At 28.1% G+C, this 20,880-nt stretch overlaps 2 protein-coding genes across 2 annotated transcripts in view; one reads left to right on the plus strand and one right to left on the minus strand.

Moving 5' to 3' along the window:
- Positions 1-5,416, minus strand: part of LOC129988655 (WD repeat-containing protein 36-like) — a 57,375-nt gene extending 51,959 nt beyond the window's left edge. The window contains exon 1 of the mRNA XM_056096926.1: positions 5,023-5,416. Within this exon, the coding sequence (XP_055952901.1) occupies positions 5,023-5,166 (144 nt within the window). The 5' untranslated portion in view covers positions 5,167-5,416. The remainder of the gene's footprint in view (positions 1-5,022) is intronic.
- Positions 5,417-5,673: 257 nt separating this feature from the next.
- Positions 5,674-17,503, plus strand: LOC129988416 (uncharacterized). The gene is made up of 5 exons (XM_056096639.1): positions 5,674-5,849; positions 6,926-7,061; positions 8,435-8,554; positions 12,005-12,146; positions 17,350-17,503. Exons 2-5 carry the CDS (start codon positions 6,944-6,946, stop codon positions 17,393-17,395), a joined length of 426 nt encoding a protein of 141 aa, XP_055952614.1. The 5' UTR covers positions 5,674-5,849; positions 6,926-6,943; the 3' UTR covers positions 17,396-17,503.
- Positions 17,504-20,880: the final 3,377 nt, after the last annotated feature.

Genomic DNA, 20,880 nt, shown 5'->3' on the forward strand with positions numbered 1-20,880 from the left:
AGAAGAATTGTAAGAAACTACTTAAAATGGCATAAAAAATGTATTAAAAATCAAAATAAAACAACAGATATTGAAAAAGCAGAAAAACATTAAAAACAAGGATATAAGCAAGGGGAAATCATGCACAATACATTAAACTGAAAAGAATCAAAATCATATTAAAATATTTATATGTGCCAATTATAAAATCTATTTATAATATAAAATCTCAGCTAAATCAAATTAAATTTTTTGTCACCTATATAATTTTAAAATTAAGTTGTATCGCATAATTTCTTATAAAAATGCATTCATAAATTAAAATTTTTCTGATTTGAACACATGAATGGCTGAAATTAAACTGTCGGAGAAACTGTTAGATACATAACTTCGGGCATTTAGGAGCTTGTTTCTCAAGAATGCACCAAGTTTATATATGCTTTTTGATTTTCCTTATTGTCATTAGTATTATTACATATCCTGATACATATTAATTATAAATGCTCTTTTCATTAAGTTTGCATTATGATTCACACATTGTATATTATGTTAATTTAATGAATTATATTCAACATAATTATCATTTAATGTTACATATGACATAGAAACGCCTCAAATGTGATCAGGTAACTAGTACAATTCTTTAGGAATGTACTTGAAAACATTAAAGATAATATGCTGCTGACATTTATAGAAATTATAAGATATTAGTTATATAAACATCTTTCAGGAAAAAAAAAGGAGAAACTATTCTTTATTAATAATTATTTGCCATTAATAGGAGATCTCAAACACTTCAGAATAAAAATTTCAATATAGTGCAGCAGCTTAACGAATATTTTACAAGTTTGAAAAATGCAATAGTTTTAACCCTATAAGCCCTGACTGCTCAATATCATCCCATTCGACGGGGTCCGACTCTGGTGCTTTGGGGCGGTTAAACGAGTTTAAATGAGTGCTCATCGAGAAATGCCTTTCACCCCTTAAATTCAATTAATCACCCCAAAGCGCATGAATCAGGGACCTGTCGAATGGAGCAATATCGGATGGTCAGGGTTGATAGGGTTAAAACAACTCCTGAATGAGAAAGTAAACTGAATTATTCAATATCTCATTATGTAAATACAATGACTTTTTTAATCTGTATTTCCAAAAATGAATAACAAGAGTTTTTGTAATAAATCATAGGACATTTGGAAGAACAGAAATTGGAAATATTAAAATTAAAACAAAATGTTCCAAAAAATATTGCAATCCTAGAAACAACAGCAGGCAGAAATCAAAACATATGCCTTCAATAAGATATGAATGGTTATCCTTTTCTCGCCTACAGAAACATATTTATTAATCATCAAACCTCAAAACTCTTGGTATATGAAAGAAACCATCTTATTGTGCCTTTTCTCTGCATCTCAAGAACTTTCTGTGCATTCATTGCAGAATTTGAATACACCAGCAAACAAATGTAAACCAATAAAGGAAATGAATTCAATATTATCAATTAATTTCTACTTATCCTCAAATACATGATTTCTTTTTATATTTAAATTACAATGTCTGTTGCAACAAACAACCTAGAAATAGGCAGTTCATCATATATTTTTGTAGTAGCGTATCCAGTAGGTCTGGGTGTAACATCCTATTAATCTATGCTTATATAAAGCTCAATGTGTGTGTGTGTTAGCGCTCTATAGGCCAGACCGTTTGATCTATAGCTATCAAATTTGGTACATGTATACCTTGGAGGTCGGGAATGTGCACCTGAGGTCCCTTTTTTTAAAAATTTTTTAATTAGAATTTTAATTATTAATTAAAAACTAACTTTCCCGCCAAAAAAATCTTTTTATTTTCCCCACCGCCAAATGAGTAAGGCTTCAGTTTTTTTCCCCCACACTAATAAAACTAGGGTTAACATTTTTCGGCCGATTATTTCATACGATTCTGTTTATTTTCTTCATGTTTGATACATTTAAAATTAAATATTATTAATTAATCGATCTTTTAGATTCATTCTGAAGTACTTTTGAATTAAAATAAAACAGAATAAAGGAAATTAAAGATTTCTAATCTGCATAGCATTACTCCAACTAGCATAGAAAAATTCACTCATTCGCATTACCATAACTGGCATTGAAAATTCACGCATCACTGTCAAATGAGTAAGACCAGGTTTTTTTTCCCCACTCTAAAGACGTTAAGCTTAAAAATTTTTGGCTGATTATTTCAAATGATTCTGTTTATTTTCTTAATATTTGATGCATTTAAAATTAAACATTGTTAATTAATCGATCTTTCAGATTCATCCTGAAGTACTTTTGAATTAAAATAAAACCGAATAAATGAAATTAAAAATTTCTAATCTGCATAGCGTTACTCCAACTAGCGTTGAAAATTCACGCATTTGCGTTACCATAATTGGTGTTGAAAATTTACGCATGCGCATTGTGTTCTGATTGTTGAAAACTATTTTCATCGGATTCTGACTCGATTTAAATTTTAGGGTTAGTTGTGTGCTTCTGTAATTAAATTGTATTTATGTTAGTTATATATTTTTTGTATATGCTTAAAGTTTTAAATATATTGTTTTTTAAGTAGTTTTTTTAACCTGTTTTCAACAGATTATTTTAAACGCTTCTGTTTATTTTCTTAGTGTTTGATGCATTTAAAACTAAACATTGTTAATTAATCAATCTGTTCATGATGAATCGGAGAAAATTTTGATGAAAAGTTCTTGAGATATTATATAAATTAAGAAAGATATTCTTTAACACCCATAAGGTTTAAATACTCAGCGACTATGTTTTCAGTACTCATATTAAAAAAATATACTTTTCTTCTGTAAAAAAAAAAAAAAAAAAAAAAAAAAAAAAAATGTTCTGATATTAATTGCACTTTAATCATTTCCACTTAAAGCATAAATTCTACGAGCATTAACAGAAAATTGGAGAGATGCATATTACGTTACGTCTAAAGGCCTTTATAATATTATGAGTGAATTATATAACTACCAAAATTTGGAGCTTTAAAATATTTTGATGAAGAAGCTGTTAAAATAGGAGTTACATAAAATATTTAATTATTAAAATTTTAACGAGAATTAAGATTGGTGAACCGGCTGGTCTCTAAAGGTGGCTAGTTTTAAATATTTATAGTCTAGACTTTTTGTTACCATTACAAGTTTGAAATAATTAAATATAACTATAAAATAAATATTACACACATATATATATAGAAGCGGTTGCAACTGTCTCTAAACACCTCACGAGATGGCGTCAAGGGGGAAACTAACTTTAGTGAATATCGAATGAGACTAGAGATCGGGTGCTGGACTGTTTGGGTAGAATGGCTGTGAATCATGTTAGCACAATGAAGTGCCCAAACTGTAAATTTGTACAATAGAATATATATTTAATCCCAGATATGTTTGTTGCGAGTTCTTTCAGAGGATGGACACATTTGCTCCCACATATATTTATAATACATGTTAATAATACATTTCCAATTTATAAATATATACATTCTTTATATTATAAATGAGAAAATTGTGCTGTTTCTTTTTAAATCATATGGGTCCAAAAGGACCCAAACACAGTGTATGAAAACTCCCCCCCCCATAAATATGGTTATGATGCAATAAAAAAAACTCATAAGAGTAGCAACCTGAACACATTCATAAGGTTACAGCATAGTAGCTATGTTATTTAAATTTTATTGCAAAATTACATTGCTGCTTGTTTGAAATGAACATAGCAGCAGGGTTAGTATCGATCTTTTCATCAATGCCAATCGTTTTCACTTGAAATTGCCTGAATTTGTTTTTCATATACTAATCCAACTTTAGTATAGCAATGTACCTAAGTTCATTTGAGCTGCTGGCAAAGGAACACTTAATTTGATTTCTAAATTGAACCATAATTTTAATTTTTATATAAATTTAGCTCAACAATTGGTAAGTAATAAACACAAATGTAATAATAAAAAAAGACAGAATACATTTTAAAAACTTAAATAACACAAAAAGAAAATAAATCCTTTACAGGAAAGCAAATTGAGTGGTCAAAAAGGTACTAAGAAAGAACACTCCAGCTGCAGAGTTGAATAACCATGTGCTCTAATTCTTGCCATTATTTTTTAATTTTATGTTACCTGTACTGCCTTTTCTTAGGACAATTCAAAACTAAAAGAACTTATCATAAATAATGTAAATAGAAATAATAGAGGGCCAAACTTTAAAGATAAAACATCTGAAATATTTCACAATAACTAATAATTTGAGACTCTTTAGGAAAATAAAGATAAACAAAAATTCTGAAAAATTTAGCATTAGTATACTAATCAAAAGACAACTTTTGATACCAAGTACAATTACAAAAGCCAACTTAAAATTGTTCAACCTTCTCAACTACCTGAATACCTTGGATTAACGGGATGATGATCATCCAAAACAGATAAAAAATGAGGGTGAAAACCTATAGACCATGACTGAAACACCAACCATAATCACCAGATGAAATTCGATTCTACTTCATTGAGACATCCGTTAAAAAAACAAGAATTGCATATTTATTCAGCACTTCTTATCAATATGCAGGTGGTATTTTTCAGTGGGCTTTATCTAAAAGTTAAGTATAATAAATAGACAAAATATATCTCATTAATGAAATGGGTTTTTGTTTTAATTTTTAATCACTAACAATCTTTTAAATTATAAAAAAATTAAAAAGTAAAACACGAGAACATTATTCAAATAAAATGAAATAGGCAAAAAAATATTGCATCAGGTAACTAAAATTTTGTATCATTAATAAGGATAGAACATTAGCAGAAAAAATCTAATTTGAATAAACATTAAAATGCAGCATAGAGATGAGGAAAATCAAATATATTAAAACTTTCCATTATTAGAAGTTCAGTTCTGAATCATTTATGTGATGGGTTATATACGAATATATATGAAACTTTTGTTTGTACTGAATGAGTTTATATTTAACTTGGAAAATTATATTTAAAGCAAGAAATTTATATACATAGAAAAAAACTTACTCCATAAGTATGAAATGATTTACCAACAGCTGTAACAACTAAATTTTCATTTCTTCGATTAATATATCTAAGTGACAGAGGTACATGATTGCAAACAAATCCTAATGCACGATATCCAACAAATATTTTGCTAGATTGAATCATGATTACAAGTAATCGCAGTAATAAATAAAATCGTATTCGTTCAATGATAGGAAGGAATGAGGTTTGTTTTCCGGCGTATGCTCCTGAACGGATTCTTAGCTTGTGCCGGGTTAACAAAAATCAAAACTCGAATATCACAAAAATTTTAAAATCTACCAGAAGCCACAAAGAAATTCAATGACAGGGTGATGAGATTTGATAGTTACAAAATATAACTTATGTCTCTTCGCACGTGTAGCGGTTCCAAGTTGAATTTACATCAAAACAAAATACCTTACGTTGCCATGTAAATTTTTTTCGTAATTATACAAAAAAAATTATTAAAGTAATCAGTATTATTATGCTCTATTCTAATTTCATGACACGTAACCATTTATACCTAAATTTTTACTTTTTCCAGAAACACAATTTTCTATTGAAAAAAGCAATTAAAACATAAAAATGCTAAATTAGGGGTTATGTTAATAAGATCAAAAAAGTGAAGTGAAGTAAAACATAAATCGGAAATATTTTCGCGCCCTTTTATTAGGGATACGGAATGAAGGGTTTTTATTGAACTCTCCTTTAAATCCGCGTTTTAAAATATTATTATTATTATTATTATTATTTTTTTTTTGAAGAATGAAATTTTTGAGCTCTTAGTTGTTCTTTATTGCATTTAAAATTATAAGTTTACACTGCAAGTACGTTCTTAATATTTATTACGATTTTCGTAAATTTTTCCAATGTATTAATATACGTCTCTGCTTTTATTGTATTAACATAACTTATGATTCAAACTCATAAAAATAACTATCATTTTTCAAAGGAAAATTATTTATGAATATGTGACAATATATTAATTTTATTGTCTATATTATGAATTTTTTATTATGATTATAAAGCTTTTTTTAAAATTGAATTACGAATCAAATGTACAAAAGTATTAATGGTTTATTGGATGTTATCCATTTAATAAGTGATTACTATGAAATAATTTATTATAATTGCTATTATCATTTGAATATTGATTGTGAGAATTAAGGAGTATTTCAAAGCTCCTTAATTTAACTAAGCAGATCATTTTATGTTATCAGCTTCGATTAATGGTGTTAAAAAAATGTCATCTTAGCATAAAACTGATGTTCTTCGCACTTGAGAAAGAAAACAAGTACTTTTAAAACTGAAAAAATTATCAGTAAAACTTTGTGTGGTAGCAATGAGCACAAATTTATTATGGCTGTTTTTTTATAAATACTTCTGGTTGATTGTAAGATAACAAAAAAGAAAAGTATGGTTAAAATGATGGTTCCAAAGTGGTTAATACATGCATATGGAATTATTTAATTCTTTTAACTCTGAGAAATTGTTTTGTTAGAATTCGAATACTATTTTAAAAAGTAAATCTGCGAATTAAGAAACTGTAATACCATATTTATAGTTATAATTTAATGATAAAAATTTATTTAAACAAATTATGGCTATTTTTTAAGTAGAAATTAAAATCAATCTACCACTGCCAATAAACCATAGAAGGATAATTTTGAACTCATTTATAATAACTTGTTGGCAAATGAAATACTTATTAATAATGCTGGGAAGAAAATTGAACATTGGTAATTTTCGTTGTAATTTTGTGAATTACTCAGATTATTAGCTAGCTACATTTTAAAAATATATTTATTAATAATTAAATGTGCCAAGTAATTATTTTAATTTGCTTATTATAGGCATAAATGAATTAATATAATCTTTTTAAATGATTGAACAAATTTTACAGGTCTGATAAAGCAACATCATGCCTAAGCGTAAAAATGTTTTTGATGAACTCCCTATTTTGAGTAAAATGCATATTGGCATCAAAGAAATTAACTTGCTTAGTGTAAATTGTGCTGAAAATATGAAAAAAGTGTATGGTAAGATATAATATTTGCTAATTAATGATTTATTTTGATACTTTCAAAACTGTTCCTTATCTGTTTAACTATTAAAAACTGAATTGTTTTTCAGTGATTTTTCATGTTGATATTAAATATGCATATTAAAAAAAAACTTCTATAACCCCCCAAGTATTGAAGATCTCATAGGGGTTTATTTAAATGATAAAACTGTTGTGTAAAACTGAAATATATATAGAGAGAGAAATTCAATCATGAAAATTGTAGAAATTAGTTTTTGCTTATTTTGAACATTTGAAAAATAAAAATCAATGTATGGTCTTATGAAATGTTCAGTATTGGGCAATACATCAAATTCATAAAAAAAATATCTAATATGCTAGAGAATTAATAAAATTTTGTTTAACTTATTATTATCTCACAATTTTTCATATGTGAATATATTGGACTTTTCCTGCCTTTTACGTTCTTTTAATCTCCTCAATTCCAAGATTAATTTTGATTTATGAATTTCATTAATTTTTCACGTATTTGTTTCTAAATCCATCAAAACATATTAAAAAATTGTTTTATAGAAATTCTGTTTATTAGTAATTTTAGAAAAAAAATTCTGCTATTTGAAACATGGACCTACACTAAATAAAATTATAAATTTAATTAATTTTATCCTAAAATTTTCTATATGATTAACACTGAAAATATTTTGAAGTTTTTTTAGTATCTCTTTCTAGGGAGGTTTAAAGGTTGCTGACTAAAAATATTATCTGACTATATTGAATGTTAAAAAATATATTTATGCACTGTATAGTGATCTCTTCAATATTATAATTTGTTGATGGATTTTGATTGAGTTATCATATGTTATATCTGCCTTTTTGTTGCAGGTATTCTGAACTAGATACTTAAATTTATTCACATTTTCAGATTGTATACTTTTAAACTTTAATATAAAACCTATCTGTATTTATAAAATATACATATTTGCATTTATAAAATAAATTTACCTAAAATTTCAAAAGAAGAAAAAAAACCTATTTAAATGTTATTAATGTTTTTCCAGGATTTCATATTTTTCTTTAAAAAATTCCATAAGAAAACAAAATGTCTATTTACAAATAAAGGATTTGCACCCCCCAACCTCTTCATGTTTGAGGTAATGCAGTATGGATTAAATTTGCTTATGTGGAATCAGATTACTATACCTTTTCTCCCCAAAATGAGCTACAGTTTATCCAATAACAGTTTTCTAAAAAAAAGTAATTATGATGATTCCTCTGTGTACGTGTTTTCCTGTGGAAAGAATTTTGTTCCTTCAGGACTTTTTAAATAATTTAATATTGAGGCGGGAAATCATTTCATATACTAATAATTATTAAATTTTAATTTTTCAGAGAGAACTCATTCTCTGTTGTTTAGTGGGTCTGCCAATCCATGTGCTGGGGCGAACAGAATGACATCTCAAAACTTAAATAATTCTGTTTTTAAAAAATCTGTACTCCTGGGCAAAAAAGGTATTTAAACATTTATTATATTCAAATCTGATAATATTGTTTGTTTTTTTAGTTTATTATCTCATTTCTAATAGTATTGATTAATGTTAGACCCAAATGAGCCTTGAGATTTGTTTTTATATCTTACTACCTTGCATTGCTGTGATAGGAATGAGACTGTTACATGCATGCACTTTGAAGGTATTTCTAGTGCTGTTTCAGTTTATATGCAGTTCAACAATATTATCAGAATGCATGATATTACATAATTTGTAATCATATATGGATAATTACATTCGTGGTTGAACAAGTTTTAGTTAGTTTAATGTTCTTACTTTGACACTGAAAATACTATTAGGAAATCCTTATACTTAAAAAATAAAGATATTTTTTTATGCTGATTTATTATATGTTGTAAAACGCAAACAATCTTGTGTGAACCAAATTTTTTTAAAGTTTAAAATATTTAGTTTATTTTTCCTATCTGCTTTTTTTCCAGTTTTATAAAATTCATAGAATATTTTTAAATACATCAAATAAAAAAAGGATTTAAATTACAAAAATATATTTCACGAAAACTGGACTGTAAAACTGAATTTGTGTCGCATATTTTGTTATTTATGATATAAAAGTTAACAAACATAAAATTATTCATTTAATAATAGCAGATTTTTTAAAAGTTCAACTTGAAAATGATATTTTTAATTTTAAAGGATTATCTTAACAGAATGGCACTCATTTGGATTCGTCTCTAAAAATTATGATTATGAAAAAATCAGTAAAATAAATGTAAATTTAAATATGTGTGCTTAAAGTACAGAATGAACTTCTTTATTACTATACTTTTCAAATCTTATATATATTTTTTTATTTTGAACACAAATTTATCATTTTCCTTTTAAGCATTTTTTTTTTTTTTTTTTTTTCCAGAAATATACACTTGAAATATTTTATTTCAGGAAACAAATCATATCAATAAAATTTGTAGAGATGTGCTTATTTTCTAGTTTAGATGAAATTGTCAAAAATTTGGAAGGAAACATTTATTTTAGAAGTAAAAATATGTATCTAGCAGTTCGTCATTCAATCATCTGGATTTGAAGGAATTTCTAATCATGCATAATGTTCACTTAAATGATCAGCAATTGCATCTTAGACTTTATAAGGATGAGAAATGAAACTTGAGAAATCGAACGTTAAAATGTTCCAGAGAAGTATTGGAATAGTGAACCAAAAAATGAAATTTTTTCTTACGAGTTGTTATTATGCTGGTTACAAGTAGTCAATCCAGAACATTCCAAAACTGGGTAGAGATTATTTTAATTCAATAACTGACATCAATACAGTATGCGTGAAGTCCATGGACTGTTTCAACAGTTTCATAAACATCTAGGATTCATCAGTTAGACTCTACTTCTGGAAGAATCAAATCTTTCTTTTCTGAGAAATGTAATTTTGATAGAAGAATGTCATTTTAACCAAGAGAGAACTTTAATCTTCAAAACAACTACTTTTGGAATGGTAAAATTCCATTCTTCATACAAAAGGTTCATAAATGGCAATTTTCTAAAATATGTGATGTTGTATGTTTAGAAAATCATTAGTTGGTTCCATTTTTTCCAAAAACATACTGAAGCATTAATGGTTACAGTTTGATCAGTTAGTTTTGATTGGCATTGTATCTGAACTAACGGGTTTTGCTTTTGGTAAAACATATTCTGTCTATCTTTGCTCAGACATTCCTAAAGCCTATCTTTATTTCCAGTCAGTAGTATCACACTAAAATACTCTTAAGGATAAAATATATGTTATTAAACTGGCCTTTTCTTTATTATACTAACAAGGGGAGGGAATGAGGTGGAACTGGCATAACATTCACGAAACACGAGTTCGGCTCTACGTTGGTACTATTTTCCTTTTTTTCATTTGTTTTCTTTTTAAATTATTTCAAATTAATTTAAGAATTTACAAAAAGTTTTAATAATTAATGGTTTTTTTTTTTTTTTTTTTTTTTTTTTTTGCAAAAATAACTATTTTCCCAATTTTTGGATTATAATTTAATTTTTAGAAGAATAATAATTATAAATATTTATGAAGTTCTTTTTTAAATATACAGAATTACTTAAATTAACAATTTAAAGATGGTTTAGTTAAGATAATGTTTTTTGTATGGTAAAATAATGTATTTTTTCTTAATACATATTTATAATTTTTTTTTTAAAGAAGAATAACTATGCACAGTCATACGGTTCTTAAATTATAATTTAATTTTAAGTGTTAAAGTTATTATAATTTAAATAACTATTTTTATTTTTAAGTCACCAGAAGTTAAATTTTTGGATTTTAATAATTATAAATTTTCTGTTATAACTCGGTGAAGCTGTATTTATATCGGTAATTAAAGAGAGCATCGAAAATTAATAAAATTATATTGGCAATCATCTTCAATATTAACAATTGAAAAGAAAATTTAGAAAGCAGGTGTTAAATTATGGAATGCAAAGGCAGATGCTTCATAATTTTCAGAAACATTGTACAGTATGCTTTGTACACTGCCTGATTTTCTATTATTATACAATATTTAACAAATATTTTTGTGATGTCAGTAATTTTATTAATATTTATCATCATTTAAGCTATGTTTGTAATTATTTTTCCTGCTTAAAATTAAAATTATGATTCAAGTATCAGGTGAAAGAACATTTATTTTTGATTGATAAAATAGTTACATATTAATAAAAATTGTCTGTAATTTTATTTAAACATTTTTTTTAAAAAATATTATAATTCAGATATGAAGAGAAAATAAATTTATTTTTCTATACAAAATGAGTATCAAATTAATAGAAACCATCTTTAAATTGTTAATTTAAGTAATTCTTAATATTTAAAAAATGGATTGATATTTATAATTATTTTTTTCTAAAAATTAAATTTTAATCTAATAATTGGGAGGAATAAATACTTATGCATAAAAAATATAAAGCATATTAATTTTTTAGTAAATTGTTAAATTAATTCGAAATAAATGAAAAAAAATTTCAAAAAGTACCAACCCAGGACTGAAATCGGATATTGTGAGTGAATGCTGAATGTTTGAGAGCTATTTTCTTGAAATCAGTAGTCTACTTCACTTTTAATATTTTCATGAATGAACATTCTTAATGCATTCTACCATTATACTAAATCTCGTCCTGAACACAATTTTCCATTTCGTATTCTCCCCTTGTGAGTAATGTTCCCTTTTTGAAACATCAGGTAGAGGTGTATATTTACTTCTGTATATTATTATACATTTTTATGCCTTTTTTTTTTTATCATTAAACTTCAGTAGAAAGTTAGAAAAATGAGGAATTCATGGGAGGGGAAGTTGTTTTTCATAGCTCCTCCCCCCATCATTGCTATTGAAATATAATAAATTTTTCTCTTATGTTTCTCTCTGTTCTGTTTAAATTTCTTCGTCTGTTTCAGAAACAAATAATAACACAGGCTCATGTTGCTTGTCTCGGAGCAGTGCAGTCTGTGCATTTTGTGACAAACCTATGTGTTCAAGTTGCTGTCGGATTTGCTCTTTATGTAAAATGGAATATTGTCATTTGTGCTCCGTTTTACAGTAAGTATATCGGGATTTTTAAAAAAAAATTTTTCTCCTTCTGAAACTGGAAAGTAATTTGTTTTGGGAAAAAACTAAATCAAGTGTATATGTTTAATAATAATTCCTAATTTAATTTATATTTTAATTAATTTCCCATTTTTCATTTTAATTAGCCCGTATTACTTTATTCTAGAATTTTCTATTATTTCCAAATCTCACTTTTTTTATTAAATTATTTTTAACAAGCACTCTAAAAAAATTGATGACCATTGCAATTCTTGCACTGAAAGCAAAGGGATAAAAATCCCTAACACTATGTGTTCCTTTCAAATAAACCCAAAATTTCCTCACCTAAATCAAGATGTGTCAAAGAAACCCTTATAAGAATCTCTTAATAAAAACACTAAAAGAAAAATTCCTCATTCTTTTCGCACTTTCTTTCGTTTTCTCTATCTTAACATTGAAATGATGATAAAAATTAAAAAAATAATAATAATAAACACTATACTCACAAAATGAATGCTATTGTAACTTAAGGGCTACTTCGACCAGCCGAAGAGCATGCAGAGAAGTAGATTAATTGATCATGCATAGCACCACTCAGCAGAGAACCATGAGTGTATTTGGAATACAATACAATTCTGGGGCAGGCTGTGTTGCCAAATCATCCTCGTCAACAAAAGCACCGCTCCAGATGGGAATTAAATATGTAATTTTGAATTAATGAAATATGTCACAGATACAAATCTTTTAAAAGTTATCAAAGGAGAATTTAGATCTCCGACTTGGAAGTTTGCCGCCTCTTTCAGCAATGGACTCTCAGGCCTTTATTAAATTCTGCTCAATAGTAAAAATATAAAGTTACAAAAATCTTCCAACCTTATAGTTTAAAAAATGTTATTTATGTATATTCAACAGCTAATTATACATGTTAAAATTAATATAATCAAAAATTAAAGATAGAGAGCATTTCTATTTACAAGAGAAATTCAGATAATTAACAAAGTACTCTAGTTGAATTTCCATAATCTTTTTGCATGCAATTTTCCTTTGTTTGGTTTTAAATAGATCAAAAATTTTAAGCTTCTTGGAAAGAATCGCAACCTTACACCTTCAAATTTAGTGCAATCATAAATAATATGCTGTAGGGTTTCAATAGAATTTACACAATGACATTATGCATTTTTGCTGAAGAATCTGTGTTGATATTCAGAGAAACATTTGTGATTTGTCAAAATTTGATTTAAATTGAAATCTTCCCAAGCACTTTCTAGTTTCTACCGTAGGTAAGCGTTGATACAGATTCCTTGCTTTATCACTGCTAGACTATCATAATTGCTGCTTGTCTAGACATTCACACTTAAGCTGGAACTTGATCCATCTATGAGGAATCTTCAAATCAAAATCGATTTCAGTTTTTTCATTTCCCTTTTTGGCTAACAAATCAATGCTTTCATTTATAGAATTCCAATTCATCAATATTTCGAAATATGATTTTAGTTTCTTTTAATTTAAACCGAATCTTTTGAACTACTTTTTTCTAAAGCGGAAAGTACAGATTTTGAATATCTATAATATGACAAGTGTATTTTTGTTCTTTGGTGAATTTAGTTACCTGTAGAATAGCAAAAGCTTCAGCTAAAAAAATGTTGATTCTTTGTTTAGATTATAACTTATTCATTATAATTAATTTATAAGGATCAAGATTCCACAAACAACTTCCCTGTGAACTTAGAACCACCAATATAAATCCTCAATATATCGATTTCCCATAGATTCTCCAATTCAATTTCATCCTCTAAATCATTGGCATTTATTTCTTTCTCCATAATGGAGTTCAAATTTCTTTTTCCACAATAAGTTAAACTTTTTAGATTCTGATTTAACTGTTAGGTCGATAGGTGTATGATCTGCTAAAATCTGTATTGCATCTACTGATACAGTATTACACACCTGTGTAATCTTGTTTTATGCTGAATTTGTAATAGTTTATTTTTAACCTTGATTGTAATGTTGCATCTTTTAACTTTTCAGTTACACGCTTGTAAATTTCTTTTAAAACTTTGGTTTAACTCCACAAGTTGCTCTTGCATATCAAGTAATTTTACCTTGAAAATTCTTTACTTCCTTTTTTATTAATTTAGATGATTCTGCCGTGTTAGTTGGCTATCAATACTTATGCCCAAATGTTTCAAGATTTTCACATAAGGAATATTTTCCCAAAGATCTTCAAGTTTGCTATATGTATGATCTGCTTCTTGATCATTATCATGATGAAGGCAGATTTATTAATACCTGTTGTTAGTACTTATGTAACTAGATACTTCATTTTTCAGTAGGACATTGAAAATACCATTTCAATGAATTGAGTTAAAAACATTGCTAATGTCTAATGAAACAGCAGTTATTATCTTCTTATTTCTCTTGTGTGTGTGTGTTTTTTTTTTTTTTTTTTTTTTTAAGATTTAATTGCTTTGTCCATGTCAAAAGGGTACTTTTGTTCTTCCTGAATCCCTTCTGAAACTTATGCAGCTTTCCATGTTTCTTTAAAAATTTCATTAGCTGTTCAGCTATTATCTTATCTAGAATCTTTCACCATACTAGGAGAAGACAAATAAATGTATAATTACTTGGTAATGCCAGGTCTTTCCCTTCCTTAGATATCAAAGGAATTCTAGCTTTCTTTCATGAATTTGGAAAGTACCCAAATCTCAAACAATCATTAAATATATGATAAAATAGATTTTCATGTGTATTAAGAACTTCTTTCTGTATGCCACCAGTAAGTCCATCAGGACCTGGAGCTTTATTGTTATGTAGAACATTTTGAGCTTTCTTGATTTCATTATTTGTTAGTTTTTCAAAGCTCCCAATATGTAAATAGTTTCTCCATTGTTCCTCTTCATCTAGCCACAGAAATGATACTCAATAATTTCATCAATACTTTCTTATAATTGTTTTGTAAACATGCCTATTTCTTTCTTAAACTTTAATCTTCACTTTAAATGTTTTTTGTTACCATCAACTATGTTTTGGAATTTTTGCCTCAAAACTCTTACTCTAATTCTCAACACTTTTAATTCTTCTGTCCACCAAATTGTGTTTGTATTACAAACATGTGTCTTCCTCGTTTTCAAACAAAACATTTGAATATCGAAGTTTCTCAATCTGCTTTTCCAAGTCCAGTTTATTAAAGGGATTGTTATACTTCAGTTTGTTTATTTTAGCATTAAAGTCTACCCAGTTTAAGTCCGATATTTTCCATTTGCAAACATTTTATAAAAACTTTAAAGTTTTTGCTAATTGTTTTGAAGACAATTATAACTAAATTCTTTTGTGATCCAAGATATGATCATCCTTATCTTCATTCATTTTTAATTTTTATATTCTTGGTTAATAACAGATCTATCCTTGAACTGCATTAACCCTTTCAAGCGCACAAACATAATTTTAAAAATAATGTAATTAATTTACATGTTTAAAGACTAAGGGAAGAGAAAATAGCTTATAAAAAATTTATAGTGGACTGTACCATGGGGTGGTTTACTGGAGTACTTCTACATGCCTATGACATATTCTTATGAATAATTTATACTTTTTAATTCATTTTGTAACATAATTATTCATTATTCATAATTATTCATACAATCTTATAACATGAAAAAAAATTATTAAAAAAAAACAATTTTAATACCAAGTAATCCTCAAATAAAGCTAACAATGGCAAGTTCTTTATGTGGCATTTTGACTTTAAATACAATCAGCACTATATTCAAGTTATGAAGAAACATAATATTTAAATTAACATTTAAAAATTAAGAAAATTATACTATATTAGAAAATATATTTAACATCCCCATAATATGGTTGTCTGCTAATATGAGAAGAATGCAAGTGAAAATTTCAACCATTGTATTTGTATAAACCATACTCAAATGTAAATAAATTCCTCACCCACAAAACATATGGCAAGACCCTACAAAATATCACCACTTGATTAATTGAGTCAGGGAAAGGAAGACAGATCTGTTTCATTAACGTGTTTCAAGTGGTAGAGAATCTCATGCCGTAGGTGTGCGGTGGTATGTCTCTGAAACCACCTAAAAAGATGTCAAGTATGAAGAACTTTTCTTTCGCAATTTGATTTGAAAAAAATGTGTATGTTGTAGACAGCTTCCATAAACAAATTTATAAAAACATTTTGAGTTTTTGATGAAAAAAAAATTAAATTGAAAGCATTCAGAAAAAGCATTAAAAATGACTCTTTTGCTAGAGGGATATTAACTAGTGTGTTGACATCTACAGGCAATTAATTATTAAAGTTAGAATAATATTAATTTAGAGCCTTTGGTTTCAATCAGAAAGCACCGCTTTTTAGAAATAATTTTTAGAAAGTGATGGAAAGTGAAATAATTTTTAGAAAGCGTATGTCAAAGGGTTAAAGATAGGTTTTGAATCTACCTTTAGTAATTATGCATTGAGAATGTCTTTGGATGAAATCAAAGTCAATATGTCCCCATTCATCCGTATCTCTCAGACCTCAAATGCTGAATTTAGCATTGATATCTCCACATATTTATATATTTAGAATTTGAGTTCTTTATAAGTTATATTCAGTTGCAGTAATTACTAAAGGGGGGGGACTTGTCACAGGGACTTGGGAACAAGTCCCTGTGATCAATTAAATTATGAGATTTAGTGAACACTATGGTAAGTCATCCCGAAGGCGCATGAATTAAAAACCTGACTGATCGGACTGCCGCAACATCAACATGGTGGGAACTGTGGTTGAGTCCTAAGGGCCATCACCGGCTACGGTACAACCCTTTCCTAAGTAAGTACTTCCCATCATCGATGGGAGGGGCCAGACCCTTACCGTTTTGTGAACCCTCCAGGGTGACGATAACCATCCACCATGCTAGGAGCTTCTCATCCTCGTTTCGAGGTTCCAATACAATGTCACACAAAATAGTAAAATCAAAATTTATGAAAATTCATTTTAACAATGTCCTCAGAATCATAAAAGTGGGAATTTTGAAATAGAACCATAAAATATTTAGCATGGACAAATGGCGCTCAACATATATACAAGGCAATGGTTGGCATCATTAGGCTAATTTATAGTTTTTTGAGGGATAAAAAAACTTTTGCTGGATTGACTACCATTATTAATCATGAAGTGTTTCAAACAATTTTTTAACATATATAATTATTCTTTCAGATATGATACTCATGATGAAACAGCTGTTTGCTTATCTTGTCTGTGATTTGAATTTTAAAAATTTACTCTTGCTTTAGTGTTGTACATACTTCTGTAAAATTTTTGTAAATAAAATTTTCTCTGTATAAATGTGGAATTTGTAATGGTTTGTCCAAATAAATAATTAAATGAAAGAACTATGAATGTTGTTTTTACTTATAGCTATTCGCAATGTGCATTCTCTCTTCTTTTCTAAAAACTTGTTTTAACTGCTCGCCTATACGCAGCCAAAAGCTCCTCGACTAAATATTCAAACTCATCAGCAATTGCTTCTTCAATGTATTGTAACGAGACTTGTTCTAACTTGACGTGGACTGAATGGCTCAGTGGTAGAAGCTATGAACTGAAAGCGACAGTTCGTATCTGATTGCTGGCAAGTTACCTTAAAATTGTTTCGTTATTGATTTACTTTCTGTTATTTCTCGTTGTTCTGGAATGTCTGTATCTTTCTAAATCTGAAAGATTCGAGTCATTTCGTCTTATGGCTAAAAACAGATGTAAGGTTCCTTGAGTCTTGAGTTGAGATTAGCGAGTGTTATCTTTGACTTTAGTTAACACACGGTTTATCTACGAAACAATATTAAAACCTCTTTTTTATATGTAGCAATAATCCAGCTTGTACTAAATCTGCATACTATGTCACTTCTTGTAATCAATGTTAGATTATTCAAGTTGTTAATTATTTAACAATCTCCCCATCCATGGAAAGATCCATCCTTCCTGTGGCACGGCATTGCCTCTATCCACAAAAACAGATTGGCGATTGAAGTGGGATATTAGGAAAATTTATCGAACTGGAAAAGTCTTGGGAAATTTGTAAAAATATCTGAAAATCAGGGGAAATTGCAGACGAGAGCATGCGCGGGATTTCGCTACATCCAGAACTTAATATCATCAAAATGATCGTAGCAACTACAAACTGGAGCAGCTTTCTTTCAAGGATTTGGCGACTGTGTGAAATTCCATTGCCATAAGAAGACTGGTAAGCTGATGATTGCTGCTAATAGCAGCCTGGTGAAACATATGGAAAGATTTCTTTCAAAGAATTGAGAGAGTGAATACGTTTGATTCAACTCGCTCTCAATTCAACACCTTGCTATGATTCCATATCATTGTTAAAGATGATAATGATACTTTGTCATGGCAGTAGTAATGTGGAAAGGGCATTTTTCAATTAATAAAAGTGGTTAGGGGAGAATATGGAAGAACAAATACTCATTACAATAACAGGATGCGTAATGTCATTAAAAATTCCTTAAAAACTGCTTTTTTTTGGGGGGAGGGCCTTAAAAATGATCATTTTTTTTATACAGGTTCTTATATTTTTCTTCTGATGGGAGGGAAAAAAAAAAGTCCCATTTTGCCAGGCCGGATCTGCAGGTATTTTCATTGCAGTGTCGAATCTTTCAGTGTTAAGCGAATTTCAGTGAATCTGAAGGCCAGTAGAAAAAGTTTTATCTCAACTTAGGGATATGGAAGAACAAAATATATCCTTTCCATTTACTTGACTTTTCTTTCATTTTCTTTGGCTTGTTTAGACAGAGTGAAAAATCTTTTATTTTTATAGATAATTTTACGCATTCAAATAAAACCACTAATGTTGGCTTTTAACAGAAAATTGACGTTTTTCTATACGTGATTATTTTTATATTTCAACATGATTTAGTGAATTAATTAAATATTTTTACTTCGATTAATTTTAGTGCAGAAGTTAAGTCGGAAAATGTGTATTCCATTCATTCTGGACTTCCAAAAGTGAATACACTGAATATGCAAGGCTTTCAAAAATGAAAGTAAAGCAAAATGTTTAATGCTCCCTAATTATTTGTAGATGATTCTTGCCGAAAGATGACTAAAAATAAATTAATTAAAATAAAATTATTTTATTTTTTATTCAAAGAGAAAAATAATGTTATAGCCAAAAAAGAAATTTATTGTAATCAATGTTCTTTTAGAATGATTCCTTTTTTTTTTTTTTTTTTGGTTCCGCTGTGTGTTTGCACACTTTAATTTCTTCCTCAGTATCGCCTCCTAGTTTCCCTTTTGCTCTAGATCAATGGTCGGCAAATACGTTAGTCAACAACAGAGCCAGTTATCAACAGTTCAACGATTGAAATCTCTAGATAGCCACATTTAAACTTAAATTATAATATAGATAGGTATATTGTTATTCATCTAATTAAGGTATACTTTTAGGCTGGCTTTTACTAAGAATTCCTCAATCTGGAAACGTACTTTCGCTGAGGTCGACCTTCAAATTCTCCCATCCATATTTGTCTTGTATATTCATTTCATGTATCTTCTTTCGTTTATGCTTTCTATATGTTACGAGCGCCTTTGGCTAAAAACTAGTTTTAACTTTAATCATACTAGAGCTATAACTTGCTTTCAGAAGTCTAAAGTCGGAATTAATTGCGTGGGAAACCAAAGTACGTTTTTGTATATGGCAACTATACAAAGCAAGCAACTAACTATATATAGAGCATGTAAATAGAATTGTAAAGAGAGAGAATAAAATGGAGTCAGATTAACAACGAGTGAATTATTTCACATTACGAACCCACATCTTTGAATCTTATTAGAGGAGAAACGACTGAATGAAATGAAATTCAGATAGAGTCTCGACACTATATGTCCTAACCATCTTAACATATCTCTCTCAATTCAAAACACTACTCTTTTCATTCCACAACATTCCTTAAAATTTACTGAATAATTAAATTTTTAAGTTAAACTATATAGGTATGTCGAATAAAATTTGGTGTTGCATTTAATAATAATCGATAAAATAAAATTATAAGATACCCCGAAACTTAAATCATGATAGTGCCGGACAAACACTAATGTGAACAATGGCCTTGCATCACCTTGGAAAATTTGTGTGATTCAAGTTTTATGTTGTTTTTAATTTTAAGCATGGTTCCAGGTTCTCATTAGTAAGACGACTTCTCAAATTGCTCTTGATAAGGTTTATACTTGAAAAGGATTGTTCGCTTTAATATATATATATCCGAAAAAGGAAAGAACAGCAGACGCTAATTTTTTCATTTTATTATATATCAAGAATACTATTCCATGTGTTAAAAATCAACATATTTTCCTTTTGCAGGTCTTTCGAAACAGAACACTTGTTCTGTGGACTAAGCTTACATTTGTTTTTCTCCAATGTTTCTGTATCAGCGCTAAGACGTTAAATTTCGAGCTCCATAATTCTTTGTTTTTAATTGTATTTCAAAGATGCCAATGTCAGTATTAAAGGGAGAAAATTTTAATTTTGTTACAATAATATTAAGAGGTTATTTAACAAAGGCTGACATCGCTTTGTGGTTTCTGAATTTCTGTTTAGCAGACAATGGTAACTCTTTAATTTTTTTGGAATATTCTCTTTGTTCTTAAAATCTCGAAATAGCTCTTCGAATGCATTTATAAAACAACTTATGCATTCGCCATTTGTATGCGATTTCCTTCTTTAAGGAATCTCTTGACTAATCA

Source organism: Argiope bruennichi, chromosome 10, assembly GCF_947563725.1.
Source record: "Argiope bruennichi chromosome 10, qqArgBrue1.1, whole genome shotgun sequence".
NCBI classification, from domain to species: Eukaryota; Metazoa; Arthropoda; class Arachnida; order Araneae; family Araneidae; genus Argiope; species Argiope bruennichi.